Genomic DNA, 16,577 nt, shown 5'->3' with positions numbered 1-16,577 from the left:
CCTTGTACACTAGTCGCTGAAAGCGAGCATTCAGATGCAGCAAACAGTTCGGAAGGTGAATGGTATATTGGCCTTCATTGCAAGAGGATTTGAATACAGGAGCATGGATGTCTTACTGCAGTTGTACAAGGCCTTGGTGAGACCACATCTGGAGTATTATGTGCAGTTTTGGTCTCCTTATCTGAGGAAAGATGTCCTTGCCATGGAGGGAGTGCAACGAAAGTTTACCAGACTGATTCCCGGGATGGCAGGACTGACGTATGAGGGGAGATTGGGTCGCTAGGCCTATATTCACTAGAGTTTAGAAGAATGAGAGGTGATCTCATCGAAACATATAAAATTCTAACAGGACTAGACAGACTAGATGCAGGGAGGATGTTCCCGATGGCTGGGAAGTCCAGGGGTCACAGTCTCAGGATACGGGGTATGCCATTTAGAACCGAGATGAGGAGAAATTTCTTCACTTAGAGGGTGGTGAACCTGTGGAATTCTCTACCACAGAAGGCAGTGAAGGCCAAGTCATTAGATGTATTCAAGAAGGAGTTAGATATATTTCTTAATGCTAAAGGGATATGGGGAAAAAGTGGGAACAGGGTACTGAGCTAGATGATCAGCCATGATCATTATGAATGGCGGAGCAGGGCCGATTGACCTACTCTTTCTCCTATTTTCTATGTTTCTAAAACCCATTTTGGAGAGCACGTCCATCATGTACAGGTGGGATATTCTGTTGAAGGCCTTCTCCTGGTCCAGGCTGATGAGGTAGGTGTTCACCCCCCTGTCCTGCACGTAGGCGATCCTACCCCTGAGCAGCGCAAGACTATCAGAGATCTTCCTGCCCGGTACAGCACAGGTCTGATCCGGATGGATCACCTGCTGCAGAGCAGACTTGAGCCTGTTGGCGATGGCCTTGGACAGAATCCTGTAGTCGACATTTAGCAAGGAATTGGACGGCCAATTTCTGATTTCTTCCCTCTCCCCCTTCTGCTTGTAGATGAGGGTGATGATGCCTTTCTTCATGGACTCTGACATGCTGCCTGCCAGATGCATACCCCTGTACACTTCCAGTAGGTCTGGGCCTATCCATTCCCACAGAGCAGAGTACTACTCAACCGGGAAGCCTTCACTTCTAGGAGTTCTACTCTTCTCAAAGGACCAGACGACCTTTGTCAGCTTGTCTAAGATCAGTGGCTGATCCATGCTCTCCCGCTCGCCGTCCTCTGTTAGATCACTTCTGGAGTTCTGTGTACAGTTCTGGGCACCGAACTTTAGGAAGGATTTATTGGCCTTGGAAGGAGTGCAGCGCAAATTCACCAGAATGTTATCAGGGCTCCAAGGGTTAAATTATGAGAAGAGATTACATAAACTAGGCTTGCATTCCCTGGAATATAGAAGGCTATAGGGTGATTTGATTGAGGTTTTTAGGATTTTGAAAGGAATTGATAGTGTAGATAGAGAGAAACTTTTTCCGCTGATGGGGGAGTCTAGGACAAGGGGGCACAACCTTAAAGTCAGAGCCAGGCTATTCAGGAGATAAGTTAGGAAACACTTCTTCACACAAAGGATGGTAGAAGTGTGGAACTCTCCCACAAAAAGCAGTAGATGCAAGCTCAATTAATAAGTTTAAATCTGAGATCGATAGATTTTTGCTAGCCAAGGGTATTAAGGGATATGGGGCCTAAATTGGGCCATGTAGTGCCCGTTGTTTTGGCGCTACCTGGCCTCTCCGACATCCAAGATGGAGTCTTGGATGCGCACGCACGTTTCCAGCGTGACGTGCGCCAGGCGCCATCTTGGTATAGGAGTTAGCGCAGGCGCAGATAACGAACGCTGGAATCATGTAAAGTTGGGAGAAATTGTCTTCAATCAGTGTGCAACGCTGATTTAAAGTGATGGACACCATTTTGGGACTTAACGCTCAACTCAATGCACAGTCTTAACCCCGACCATCTGAACGTGTCTTAGAGTGCCCACCGGCGCTATTTAAAGGGACCATGCAGGATTTACACGTTAGTTGCTGGATTACTGCTTCTAGCTGCCGAGACATTTGTAATTGTTTATGGAGGTCTCCTAGACTTGAATACTAGGATGCAGGGACACAGACTAACGTTTAGAGCCAGGACGTGTAGGAGTGAAGTTAGGAAATGCTTCTGCACGCAAAGGGTGGGAGACATTTGGAACGCTCTTCTGCAGACAGCAGTTAATGCTAGCTCACTTGTGAATGTTAAATCTGAGATTGATAGATTTCTGTGAACCAAGGGTATTAAGGGAAATGGGGCTAAGGCAGGTATAGGGAGTTAGGTCACAGGTCCACCATGATCTCATTGAATGTTGGAACAGGCTCGAGGCGTTAAATGCCACTGCCACTTGCTGCTTCCTGATATGCGCCACCATCTCCTGCAAGAAAGCGGGACGTATGTCTGGTTGATGTGCCTGTCATGGTTGAATAACTAGTGCGTGTGGCCTGTGAGTTGTGCGTGGGCAGCTTGAAACAGTGGTAATGTGTAAGGATGAGAGGAAGCATCTGGTTGTAAGAGTTGAGTACTGATGGAAAGAGTTTGTTGGTTTGTGGGTGATGGGGGGTGTAGTGCGTGGTGCAGTTGGTAGGAGATGTCACTTGACAGTTGATCTCACTCAACTTGACCACTCATGTCAAAGCATTGAACTTCTTCCTGCACTGCACCCAGGTTCATGATGCTGTGCGCCTGGCGTTGACTTCATCCCCCGCTGCCTCCCACTGCCTTTTGGATATATGTCTGGAGGGCCTCTTGCCCACCCCCCACCCCCCTGCGGTTATAGGGTGTTGCTTCTTCTGTCCACCTCTTGCACCAAGGTCTCTAGTGCACCAGCAGAGAACCTTGCTGCACGCACTGTCGCAGGCCTGGTACCAACTCAGATCGGCAGATTGGTGAGGTCTGGCGTGCAGATTGGTGGATGTGGGATTTAGTAGTGCGCAATCTTTATTCAATTTTTTAACATAACTCATCAGTGTGTAAACATAGGGATGGGATCTGCATCTGTGTTTTACGTGTGCGATGTCTGATCTCCATTCAGACTCCATGCAGACAGTAGACTGTTATTTTCAGCAAATAACATGTATCAGCTACCTTTAAGAGATTTCTAAGAAACATCCTCCCTTCAAGAGATTGAACTCCGTGTAGGTGGAAAGTGCGAATTGAATTGATTCCACGTGCAAGGCCTGGAATGGAACGCTGATTGCAGGTGAGTCCTCGGGTGGACCAAAACTTGCGTCCTGCCTCCGCAGGGGTCATTGAGCTAGGGGTAATAGCACATCATGCTTCCTACGCCCAAAAACGGCCCTTATCCAATTTTCCCCCCACAGAGTTTGTAAGATAATACAGTAAAAGAATAAAAGCAGCTAGCTTATATTAAAAAGTGTCTAGCGCACAGCGTCAAATAGAAGAATGGATTATGAAAAAACAAGAACTGGCAGTTCTGGTGATAAGAGATCACTATTGATCATGGAACAGATGTCGTTGAGACTGTCAGCCTGTACGAAGCAATTGTCAGCAATGTAAGTCATGTACAAGGTAATCGTCAGATCAAAGAAGTCAAAATATGTCCATGCCTAGCAATTGACCTTCTATTGTGTAGATGCAAATGGTGTCACTCGAGACCACATGTTTGCCTGGGAAAATATAAGATAAGAAGTTTTGACCAGCTCTGCCTTATCAATCAAAGGAAACAAAGATAATCCCATTAACTGTTGAATTACTTTAAGGGCCTTTGACCTTGTTAAATGATAAACAACAAACAAAGACACAGCAATCTTTGTAAGAAACAAGCCATTTAAAGCCAAATCGAGCAAAGACACTCAGTCTGTGCATTTCTGATGAGTTTCAGCTAATGCAAGAGTGGGCATATCCAATGAAGTATAAGGAAAGGTATAAATCAAAAAGCACAAAAGATCTAAACACAGAGAATAAGAAGTACTGTGCTGTGCTGGGAGACTTGGAACCGGGTAATACCAACCTTGTATTCAGTTGTTGTTGCTTAAATACTGTTTGTATTGGTGATTCTGCTGATGTTATAATAAAGCCTTCTTATACTCAATTGGGACTGTCAAGCGAATTATTGGAAGGGTAACCTAGGGCTGAGTGCCCACAAAACGGGAACCCTATCTCAACAAGTTAGGATACAGATCAGCCATGATCTCATTGAATGGTGGAACAGGCTTAAAGGGCTGAATGGCTACTCCTGTTCCTGTGTTCCTATGGAAAGGGTACAGTGAAAATTCAAAGAATTATATTACGAATGAGATATTATAACTATGAAGAAAGACTTGAAATATTGGGACTTTTTTCACTGGCACATAGGAGATTAAGGGAGGGATCTAATAGAGGTTTTCAGCATTATGAAAGTTTTTGAGAGTAAATCGTGATAGATTGTTTCCACTGGATGTCAAATTGGTAGACTGAACATCATCACTAGAGGAATGAGAGGGAAATGAGAAGAAATGTTTTCACACAGGGTTTTTCGAACATGGAATGTTTTACCACAAGCGGCTCTTGAGGCAGAGACTAATAAATCATTTAAGTTAATTGAATAAGTATTTGAAAAGGATAAAAGGAAAGAGCAGAGAAATGGCTTTAGATTAAATGGGGAGATTTTACTCTGTCCTGAGCTTGGGAAATTGTCTTTGCCCATGTGCAGAGCAGAGGAAAAAGTTGTGGAAACCTACTACATCAAGTCTCCACCCCTGTAGTGTCCTGCTGCGATTTCTTGGGGCCTCTTCAGGCTGCAACTGGAATAGGTGCAGCTTCAACGTTATTATTTTAATGAGCTGGGTAGGGAAGTTTCCAACCTGTCACCTCCTTTCCCTTTGGCTTTGCTCATAGATGTTCCAACGCAATGGTTTGCCTGAGGATTCCCCCTGTCCCATCATTGATGGCTTTCCTTTCAGCCGACTCGGCCCCCTGCTGTGGAATTACCTCCCTAAAACCCTCTGCCTCTCCACCTTCGTGTCCTTTAAGACCCTCCTTAAAACCCAGCTCAACGATCATGGTTTTGGTAAACTATCTTAATATCATCTCTGGTTTGGTGTCCAGTTTTTCCTTCCAACCCTGAAGTGCAAGTTTCTATATAAATGCAAGTTGTTGTTGATGCACTGCAGCAATTCACCAAGCTTACTTTGACAGTGCCTTCCTGTCCCACAACTTCTAACGCCGAGAACAAGAGCAACAATGTCAAGGGAAATAACCATTACTTTCAAATTCACCTCAATCCATCACCATCCTGACTTTGCTTCATTGTTGCTGGATTAAAATCCTGGAATTTTCTACCTAATACAATCACCACAAAGACTGCAGCGGTTCCTAAACTCCCACCACCACCTTGTCAGGGAACGTAGGGATGGACAAAATATGCAGCCTTCTCAGCATCATTCTCGTCCTGATAACAAATGAAAATAAACTGATTGATGTACCTCTAGGTAACGTTCTTATTTTTATGTAAATGTTGAAATATTATGGAAGATTGCATACAGTAAATCATATTATCATAGTAGGTACAGCACAGGAGGAGGCCATTCAGCCCATTGTGCCTGTGCCGGCTCTTTGAAAGATCTATCCAATTAGTCCCAATCCCATGCTCTTTCCTCATAGCCCTGTAAATTTTTTCCCTTCAAGTATTTATTCAATTCCCTTCTGAAAGTTACTATTGAATCTGCTTCCACGACCCTTGCAGGCAGTGCATTCCAGATCATTACAACTTGCTGTGTAAAAAAATGTTACTTCATGTCGCATCTGGCTCTTTTGCCGATCGTCTTAAATCTGTGTCCTCTGGTTACTGATCCTTCTGCCACTGGAAACAGTTTCTCCACATTTACTCTGTCAAAACTGTTAGTGATTTTGAACACACCTATCAAAACTCCCCTTAACCTTCTTTGTTCTAAGGAAAACAACCCCAGCTTCTCCAGTCTCTCCACATAACTGAAGTCCCTCATCCCTGGTACCATTCTAGTAAATCTCTTCTGCAGCTTCTCCAAGGCCTTGACATTCTTCCTAAAGTGTAGTGCCCATCATTGAACACAATACTCCAGCTGAGACCTAACTAGTGTTTTATAAAAGTTTAGCATAACTTCCTTGTTCTTGTACTCTATGCCTCTATTAATAAATGTAAGGAGTCTTACAACACCAGGTTATAGTCCAACAGCTTTATTTAAAATCACAAGCTTTCGGAGGCTTCCTCCTTCATCAGGTGACGAAGGAGGAAGCCTCCGAAAGCTTGTGATTTTAAATAAATCTGTTGGACTATAACCTGGTGTTGTAAGACTCCTTACATTTGTCCACCCCAGGCAATCACCGGCATCTCCACATCATGTCTATTAATAAAGCCCAGGATCCCATATGCTTTTTTAACAGCCTTCTCAACTTGTCCTGCCACTTCAAAGATTTGTGTACGTGCACCCCCAGGTTCCTCTGTTCCTGTACGCCCTTTAAAATCTACTATTTAATTGAAGAAATAAGTAAACTGCTAACTCTTAGCTTTCAAACTATTTTAATTGTCAGATTTTTTAGAATTGTTTTACTGGCATAAACCTAACATTTATTGTTTTATGTGATAGATGTATATCCTGCAGATGAATGGAACCTGAGATTAAAATTGCATTATGGGTCACGTTTGTTCTTAACAGAAGGAACCTTATTGGATGTTGTGAGAGGTAAGTTGAATAACTGAGCCAGTTTGGCATTAAGTGGAATTGGTTTACAAATGTCTAAATCTCGTTCATTGATGCAGACCTCTATCAGTTTGAACATAAATGGGCCAATTTTATTTTGCTTGAAGCCCCATTTGCGCCAGTTTCCTGGGTATTAGGGAAATGGACAAATTTTAAATAGTGTAGAAAGGGATACTGCTTGCAGGTTGGGGCAGAATAGAGGGAACTTTACTTGTTGTGCTCTGTATGACTGAGGAGTGACTGACGAAAATACTGGTGTTGAAATAAAAGTATTCCATTTCTGCAGCACAAATATTCTTCGCCTTACTAAGCAGAAAAGTAGTTTTTAAAAATAATTTTGGCCTTGAATTTGCCCTCCATTCCCCCTTTTCTCCTGAAGGCAACAACACATGTTAGGGTATGGCTCTTTAGCCTTTTGCAGAAACACTCTCTTCCCCAACCTTCTCAGTTCTTACTCTTCTTCTTGCTCATCAATTCAACCTGCTGTGCTTTTCTCTCCCCAACCCACTTAAGTTAGTAATCTTCCAGACTCCCAGTCCAAGCTGGCACTCTCCCTCCCCACTCCCTCTCAGTTAATGGTGGCATTCTCTTTCTCTTCTTCCCCCCACACCTCCCAGATTCTTCTCTTTCTCTCCCCAAGCACTGCTACCAGTTTCTACCTCATTTTTCCCTCGTCTCATTGCCATTCATTCCCATCCTCCCTCTCCCCTTTCATTGATATCCATTTCTCCTTCATCTCTATCCATTTTCTCCTCACCATTTCCCTCTTATTTCTCCTTCATTTCCCCTTCTCTCTCCCTGCAATGCCATCCATTCCATCTCATTCCTATCCATTTCTCTGCTCCGCCCACTCAGTCGCACTCCTACCTAAGTCTGGCTGTTTATGTCCCGGAATGGATCCCTCTCTTCTTAATGTTGCTTTTAGTGCTAATGGCAGGGATTGCAGCTTTTGTTTGCTGTTTTACGGGAGCCTCCACTCTTGCGAGAATTCCCACCTACAGTCTAAGAGGCCATAATCCCTACCGTTAACGCTGGGAGAGACGCTGAGAGGAGAGAGGGACCTGTTCTAGTGCATTATTAGCTGGATTCTGGGAAGAGTGAGACTAACTGGAGAGGGGTCTGTACTGATTTTTGTCAGCAATGCTGACACACTGATCAGGTCACCAAAACGCTGACTCCCATATGAAGTGTTGATGGTTTAATGGTTGGCATGAAAGCTTCTTTTATGTTTTTATACATAATTGCACAGCAAAGAGGATGGGCCGTTGTTGTTCTGTAACAAATCACTACAAATTTCATGAGGTTGACCCAGAATGTTTTCTCCTTCCTCCCTCCGGGACAATATTTGACCTTATGTGCATTTTGTGTGTATCCATCGGTGAGCTATGACGGTGTAGGATGATGCAAGGAACTTGCTTAACAAGAACATTTGATTAATCCTATTTAAAATATGTTTCTTGTAAGACCATGTATCATTGTATTACAGTATATATCAAATTGATAGATATATACTGTAGTACAATAGATGCTTTCTAGTCAGAATTTGATTCATGGCACTATCCCATTATAGGATGAGCACCAGTTGATTTCTGATGTATTCATTTAGGAAATCATTATAGTTTCTATATAATTAGATCTGGTATATGCTAAAACAGTAGTTTAACAAACTTTTAAGGATTTCAGCAGTAAACTACTTCTTAAAAAAAAATATTTCCTGCCCCCAATTTTGGTTTTATTTCTTTCATTACTCTTTCCCTATGCAATGCACCATATCCTGGATGAGGGGCAGGCAGGTGACCTGTTTTCACACTTCTGGCAATGCCTTTCTTAGTCTGGCTGCAAGAAGATACATCCTAGCATGGCACTCCTACTAATATACCTTCCTGTATCTGAGCAAGTGCCTGGTTTCTGTTCTGCATCTCTCTCTGATGGCAGCCAAAAAGAGAATCCTTGAAGAATGTTAGAAAATTGACCACAAACGTTTGACAGCTCAAAACCAGTGAATATGGCAGAAATAGTGAATAGTTACTTTGCCTCTGTATTTACCAGGGAGACTAACAAGGTGGGCAGGACAATAGAAGAAGGGATCGAAAAAGATATTAAAACATTTAAGATAGAAAGGGGGGACATAATTGATAAACTAATCAAACTTAGGGAGGATAAGACCCCTGGTCCGGATGGATTGCATCCGTTAATATTAAAAGAAGTTAGGGAGGAGTTAGCAGAGGCACTATATGTATAAAAATTCACTAGCAAAGGGAAAAGTGCCAGAGGACTAGCAGACAGCTAATGTTATTCCTATATTTAAAAAGTGAGATAGAACAAGTCCACAGAACTATAGATCAGTTAGCTTTACATTGGTGGTAGGAAAAATAATGGAATCTTTATTCAATGATGTAGTAAAAAGACATCTAGAGAACGAAAATATAATAAAGAATAGTCAGCACGGATTTCAGAAGGGAAAGTCATGCTTGACCAGCCTTATTGAATTCTTTGAAGAAGTAACAGAAAGAGTAGACAAAGGTAATGCAGTAAATGTAATATATTTGGATTTTCAAAAGACCTTCGATAAGGTACCGCAATATAGACTCATGGCTAAGGTCAGAGCATGAGGAGTCAGGGGATAGGTAGCAGAATGGATTGCAAGTTGGCTACAAAACAGAAAACAGAGAGTGGGGATTAAAGGTAGCTATTCAGACTGGCAAAAGGTGAGAAGTGGTGTTCCACAAGGATCAGTGCTGGGACCATTGTTGTTCACAATTTACATTAACGATTTGGATTTGGGAATTGGAAGTACAATTTCAAAATTTGTGGACGACACCAAATTGTGGGGTGGGGGGGTGGGGGGTTGGTTAATACAAAAATGCAAGAGGACATTAATAAACTTGCAGAAAGGGCATGTAATTGGCAAATGAATTATAATATAGATAAGTGTGAGGTGGTGCATTTTAGTAGGAAGAATAAGGAGGCCACATACTGCTTGGATAACAAGAGTCCAAACGGGATAGAGGAGCAAAGGGATCTAGGGGTACAGATACACAAAAAGTATCACTAAAAGTAGCGATGCAGGTTAATAAGGCCATAAAAAGGCAAATCAAGCACTAGGGTTCATTTCTAGAGGGATAGAATTGAAAAGCAAAGAAGTTATGTTAAACTTGTGTAGAACCCCAGTTAGACCACACTTAGAGTATTGTCCACAGTTCTTGTCTTCATATTAAAAAGGATATAGAGGTATTGGAGAAGATGCAAGAAAGAGTCACAAGGATGATACCAGAACTGAGAGGATATCCTTATCAGGAATGGCTGAACGGGCTGAGGCTCTTTTCTCAAGAAAAGAGAAGGCTGAGGGGTGGCCTGATAGAGGTCTTTAAGTTAATGATAGGTTTGATAGAGTAGTCGTAGAAAAAATGTTTCCACTTGTGGGGGAGTCCAAAACTAGAGGTCATAAATATAAAATAGTCGCTAATAAATCCAATGGGGAATTCAGAAGAAACTTCTTTACCCAAAGAGTAGTAAGAATGTGGAACGTGGTATTACCAGGTGTAGTTGAGGCAAATAGCATAGATGCATTTAAGGGGAAGCTAGATAAGCACATGAGGGAGAAAAGGATGGAAGGGTATCCTGATAGGATCAGATGAAGTAGAGGGAGGAGACTCGTGTGAAGCCATAGACCAGTTGGGCTGAATGGCCTGTTTCTGCGCTGTAGGGTTTCGATGTAACTCGATGTAATAACATTACGAAATGTGCATGGAGCATGGAAATCCAATGATGATTTCTGTAAAATTTAATTGGTTTGTTCATCCAAATATAGTGCCTAATGTTTGTTATAAGAGTCACAAAGGTATTAAGATATAAGGGCTAATTGCACAATGTTGTGTGCCCAGCAGAGAGCTGTGTTCGCTGGGAGTGCGGGGCAAAGAATCAGTGCTGCACTAGTCCTGTTTCTTCTCACTTTGAGCACTGCTTCCTTGCTGGGAGTGTGGAATTAACTCTCTAATTTAGAATATTTCCAGAATAGAATTCTTATAGCCAAATACATTATAAAATAGATTGAGGTACAGTGCTGATTTGTCACATTAATTACCATTGTAATTTCACAATATAACAACGATGCTATTATGGTGCCACTCTCTGCTAATACATACACCCTTGCCTCAGTCCATCCACCAGTTTTACTACATTATTCCCAACTGTATAGCTATAAAATGACAAGTGTGTATGTTTAGAGTTGATAAGTGATGAAGGTGGCTTTACAATGGGAAATAAATAAATTAAGCAACATTCCTTTGTTCATCTGATGTGTTTGCAGATGGCAGACAGCAAGAGCAGCAAAACAATGAGGTACATAACATGGGAGGAAACCAGTTTTAATTAATTTTGTGTATATTACAACACTGTATAAATGTGACAGGCACATACAGGGGAATTTTGTGAGTTTTAGCTGCCGATGTGAGCCTTGCTAGTGGCGAGCATGGGTCAGAGAATTGGGCCTATGGTGTTACAGTCCAGTTTCCAACCCGCACTCATGACTAACAAGGCTCCGTCGGTAGCAATGTCTCGTAAATTACCCCCATAAGGTTTCTTCCCAGACAAAATACTAATAAACAAACAATAGTGATTAACAATGTTTTTAGTATATTTTCTTTTTGTCATTGTGTTCTTATAGAACCTATCTTGCAGTGGAAACTTGGTATAGAAGTTCAAGCATCCGATGTACTTCCTATTCTACAAACTGCAGATTCCCTGATAATTGTTAGACGGCTTTGTGCTAGTGATGTGGCGATTCTTGCACCTTTGTTCAACCGAAACCAACTCTCTGCTGAAGGTACTGAGATTGCGGTTGTTTTGAATCAAGTTCAAAATCATGGTATTACAAAGCATACGTGTTGCTCTGATGATTCTTGTAGAGATATTTATAGAGAGGAAATGGATACCATATGTATGGCATATGCAGTTGATGAGGATTGCTAGTTCACTATCCCTTACATACTGTAATTTGTGAAATTCTGGTGGGTCTGCGCCAGCTAATGAAAATCCTATGTTCAAGTGCTACAAGAAAAGACAGCGATAGTCAGCATTCCAGTAAAAGAACGGTTTATTCAAAAAGCACGGTTATGTATAGCAACATATAGTGCTTTATCATGTGTCTAAGAAATGTCTTAAAAGTGCTTCACATAGTGAAATACTTTGAAGTGACTGTGTTATGTAGGAAAATGTAATAGCCATTTTGCACACAGTAATATCCCATAAACAGTCAAGAATGAAAAGACCAGTTAATCTCCTGTGGTATTGCACTCAGTCAGAGTTATGCTTTTTATAATGACAGGAGTATTATGTAACACAATGTAATATTGTAAATCACAGACAACAAATATCATCTTGTTGTCTATGCTTCTTTCTCACACTCTAATTCATGTTGTGTTCCTTTCTCTGTCGTTGTCTTCCACACTTGTGCTCTCGCTCTCTCTTTTTCTTACTCTCTCTTTCTTGCTCTTTTTCTTGCTCTTTCTCGCTCTCACCCCCTCTTTTTCTGGCCCCCTCTCTTTCTCGCCTTCTCTCTCACCCTCGCTCTTTCTCGCCTCACTCTTTCTCTCTCTTGCTCTCTTCTTCTCTCTTGTTTTCTCTCTCTTGATCGCTTTCTCTCTCCTTTCCTCTTTCTCTCTCCTTTCCTCTTTCTTTTCTCTATCACTCTCTCTTTTTTCTCTCTCTCTTTCTCGCTCTCTCTTTTCTGTCTCGCATTCTCTCTCTCGTTGCACATTTTTCCCATTGAGATTTGCGTCACTCTGTATGATCATTCCTCATTGTTTTTGTCTCACTCTTTCTGTGTTCTTTTCTCTTCTTTATTTATGCTTCCAGACAGTGGAATGATAGCAGACTCTACCTTTTAAGCAAGAGAAAATTCTATTTTCCTTTGCAGTATTGCTTGACTAATCCTGCTTTCCCTTATTTTGCTATGCAGGTATTTATCTGTTGGTAACCAAGAGTGCATTTACATCATTAAACGATAGGTGGTTTGATATCAAACCTGTCATCTGTGTTTTACTGAAAGGAGGTAATTTCTATTAATTTATTATCTTGAATGCATGTTTTTAAGTAGAAACTCCCACAATGGTTCAGCGAGTTTAAATCAGTCATCACTTGGTGGGGTTTCTTTAGGGCTTAATCGGAAACAGAAATAATGCCCTAGAACTGATAATCCTGGGAACTATAGGCCAGTGAGCTGGACATCTGTAGTAGGTAAAACATTTAGAGAGCATCCTGAAAGAAGAAATAATGAAGCATCCATAACAACTGGCATTATTTAAGTGCCTTAAGGGTAAAAAATGTCCCAAGGCACCTTATAGAGGGAGAACAAAAATATAAATAGAAATAGGTAAGGCAACAGATGCTTAGCCATGGAGGGAGAGATTAGGTGAAAAATGGGTTTTGAAAAGGTTTTTAAAGATGGCAAGAGAAGTGGAGAGCAGAGTGATTTAGGGAAGGAGTTCCAGAGAGTAGGACCCAGACAACTGAAGGCTCTGCTACTAATAGTGTGACAAAAGGGAGGGGGGCGGGAAGATACATAAAAGGCCAGAAGGGTGGGTAACCCGCCCAATAAAAAATGTCCGCTTCACACGCGATCGCGAGTCAATTGGAGCCACTTAACGTGGCTTCCGGGTTTGCCGTCCGTAAGCTGTGCAGTGGGCGGACTGCGCACCCGCATAACAGGCTGTCAGCTGGAGGAGCTCTATTTAAAGGGGTAGTCCTCCAATGGCGTCTCCTGGAGCAAACACCCACACACTACAATGGAACAGTACAGGGGCAAGGCTGCTGCAAGATTCAATGATGCCTCACTCCAGGTGCTACTGGATGGGGTGAGGAGGAGGAGCAATGTGTTCTACCCGACGGATGGGAGGAACTGGCCTGCTTCTGCCACTAAGAAGGCCTGGCTCAAGGTGGCAGAGGAGGTCACCAGTCGCAGCAACATATCCCGCACCTGGATCCAATGCTTCAATGACCTAACTAGGTCAGCCAAAGTGAGTACACTTACTCATTCTCCTACATTCCGTCTTCCACATCACCACCCCCATCCCCCAACTCATTCTGCACTGCCAACACTAATCTATCACATCATTCGCCGCACCCACTTAAGGCTCATTCTCAACTTACCTGCACTTTCTCAGCACTTCCTTGCCTCCCCATTAGTCACCCCACCACTACCACTCAACCCAATCCTCATACAATGTCATGGCTTTGTCTTATACTCACCCTCTGATGCATCACTTTCACGGTCAGCTGAACCCAAACCAATGCATTCCTCGGTTGGCCACATCACCATCACTCACTCACGCGTCTGTACTTTCTCTCCTTATAGAAGAGAGATCAGAATGCACAGGTGAGGGCGAGGACTGGAGGGGGGCCACAACAAATCGTCGTCCTCACGGATGCGGAGCAGGAGGCGCTGGAGCTCAGCCGAACTCTCGTGTGCCTGTCCATCGGAGATGCCGAGACTGGCACACGACAAACGTCTGGTAACATAACTTTAACATTCAGCGCACACAATATTAATTGACGTTAACATGCCTTGCCATCTTCAGCACCTCAACATGCTCATCGCAACATGAAACATCTGTGATGATGCTTAATATTGCCTTCTGTTCTCTTAGACTAGCTTCAGCGACCGCTGTGACGGCAGAGGGCGATTCCTCAGAGGACCTGCCGGCCTCTGAGGGTGCACCGTCACATCTTCGCGAGCCATCCACCAGCGCAGATACTCACACCTCGGTGGGTCCTAGTCCTCAATTAATTTGGTTGGCACGTGGTGAGTTACCACACACATGTGAGCACGAGCAGACACTCATGGCAGGGGCAGCTGCGGAGAGTCCGCGTCGGTGGGAGCATTCCTCTCCAGGCTCTGCTCAGCTGGACGCAGATGCTGAACCCTCGGAGCCATCCTTTAAAAGGAGAATGATCGTGGGACAGCAGCACAATTGTGAGGTGCTGGAACAGGTGCCACACGCACTCTCCATAATAGCGCAGAGGATGGAGGAGTCCAACTCATGCATGAGTGGAATGGTGGCACAGGGAAGTGAGGTAATCTCTTAGATAGTGTCACAGGGATGTGAGCAACTCTCTGAGATACTGTCACGGGTAAGTGCGGGAATGTCTGCGATGGAGAGAAGGCTAACCTTCATTGAGCTTCAAGCACGGCTCACAAATGAGTCCATTCAGGCCCTGACAATGACCATTTGGACTCACAGTCGCCTTAAGCAGCCAGGCAGATACACTAGCACTGGCCTTACAAGGCTTCATATATGTCCTCCAAACTGTTGTCCAGCAGAGTGTTAGGAAGGGATGATGGCAAAAGGCGACATGGAAGTGGGGAAGCCACTTAAAGCACTCCTATGTCTCACCCATTGACCCCCTGCAATGCTGCCTCCTCTCCAGGTGGCCGAGTCTGCCCCTGCACAGCTGCAGGTGGAGCAGTCTTCGGAGGGGCCCTCACGGGCACCAAAACCAGACGGCATAGGCCCAAAGCATCTAATCGGTCAGGGCATGAATAAGAGCAACCTGCCACTATCTCTGAGGCAGCCACAGGGGATGCACCACGTTGAAGTAGTCGGAAGAGAAAGGCGAAGGTTTTGAAAGTACGAAGGGTATGCACAAGGGTGTTTGACGGTTGGCCATGTTTTTTATTATATTAGCTTTTTGTTAAACTCACCATAAATATTATGATTGGCACCACTACTTGCCACATCTTGGCCATTCGTGACTGGCTTTTCTAATAGGGCCCTTTCATGAGATTCACCATGAACGGCAACACTTGATGCCACCCTTTGGGTCATTTTACAGTGGGTGCATGTGTAGTTGCAGGACTGTTTTGTGCAGGGAGGGGTGGGGTGGGGCTGCTGGTGCGGGCGCTGCTCTATCCAGGTGGTGTGAGGACTGGACTCTTCACACTTTCTGATGTTAGGAGAACCGTTGACATATCAGTGACTCTCTGGCCTCATGAGCAGCCAGGTGAGCTGCTGCTCTGGACATGGGTTGCTCCTGCTCTTGCTCCTCCTCCTCCTCCTCCTCCTCCTCCTCCTCTGTCTTCTCCTTCTCAGTGTGGGTGGCAGATGTGGATGGAGCCTCCTCAAGTGGCACCCCTCTCTGTTGTGCCATGTTGTTCAGGGCACAACACACGACTATAATGCGTCCCACTCTATCTGGTGCGTATTGAAGTGCTCCCCCAGAATGATCAAGGCACCTGAAGCGCATCTTGAGCAGCCTTATAGCATGCTCAATTGTACACCTGATGGCAATGTGGCTGTCGTTATATCAATGCTGTTGCTCGGTGATGGGGTTCCTTAGCGGTGTCATGAGCCACATGTGCAGAGGGTATCCCTTGTCCCCGAGGAGCCAGCCCTTAAGGGTGTTCGGTGCATGGAAAAGGGGCAGGATGTTGGATTCCCGGAGGATGAAGGAATCGTGGCAGCTGCCAGGGAATCTGGCGCAGATGTGAAGGAATCTTTTGCGGTGGTCACAAATGAGCTGAGTGTTGATGGAGTGATAGCCCTTCCTGTTGATTGACAGTCCTGGCTTGTGTGGAGGTGCTCTGATTGCTATATGGGTGCAATCGATTACACCCTGCACCCGTGGGAAGCCAGCCACAGCGTGGAATCCCACTGCCCCCTCCATCTGGCTGAGGACGTCCATGGGGAAGTTGACATACTGCAAGGCCCTGCGAAACAAGCCCTCGGTGACTTGCCTTATGCACTTGTGTGCAGACGACTCAGAGACCCTGGCGATGTTCCCGGTGGCACCCTGGAATGATCCGGAGGTGAAGAAGTTGAGGGCAATGGTGACTTTGACAGCGACAGGTAAGGAGATGCTGCTTGGCCCAGCCGGGAGC

At 44.1% G+C, this 16,577-nt stretch overlaps 1 protein-coding gene across 1 annotated transcript in view; it reads left to right on the top strand.

Moving 5' to 3' along the window:
- LOC137326787 (cation channel sperm-associated auxiliary subunit beta-like) overlaps window positions 1-12,588 on the top strand; it is a 37,818-nt gene extending 25,230 nt beyond the window's left edge. The window contains exons 3-5 of the mRNA XM_067992180.1: window positions 6,587-6,682; window positions 11,367-11,525; window positions 12,557-12,588. Of these exons, the coding sequence (XP_067848281.1) occupies window positions 6,587-6,682; window positions 11,367-11,525; window positions 12,557-12,588 (287 nt within the window). The remainder of the gene's footprint in view (window positions 1-6,586; window positions 6,683-11,366; window positions 11,526-12,556) is intronic.
- Window positions 12,589-16,577: the final 3,989 nt, after the last annotated feature.

Source organism: Heptranchias perlo, chromosome 10 (genome assembly GCF_035084215.1).
Source record: "Heptranchias perlo isolate sHepPer1 chromosome 10, sHepPer1.hap1, whole genome shotgun sequence".
Lineage (NCBI taxonomy): Eukaryota > Metazoa > Chordata > Chondrichthyes > Hexanchiformes > Hexanchidae > Heptranchias > Heptranchias perlo.
Note: the sequence above shows the minus strand (reverse complement) of the source record. Positions and strands in the feature narration are given on the sequence as shown.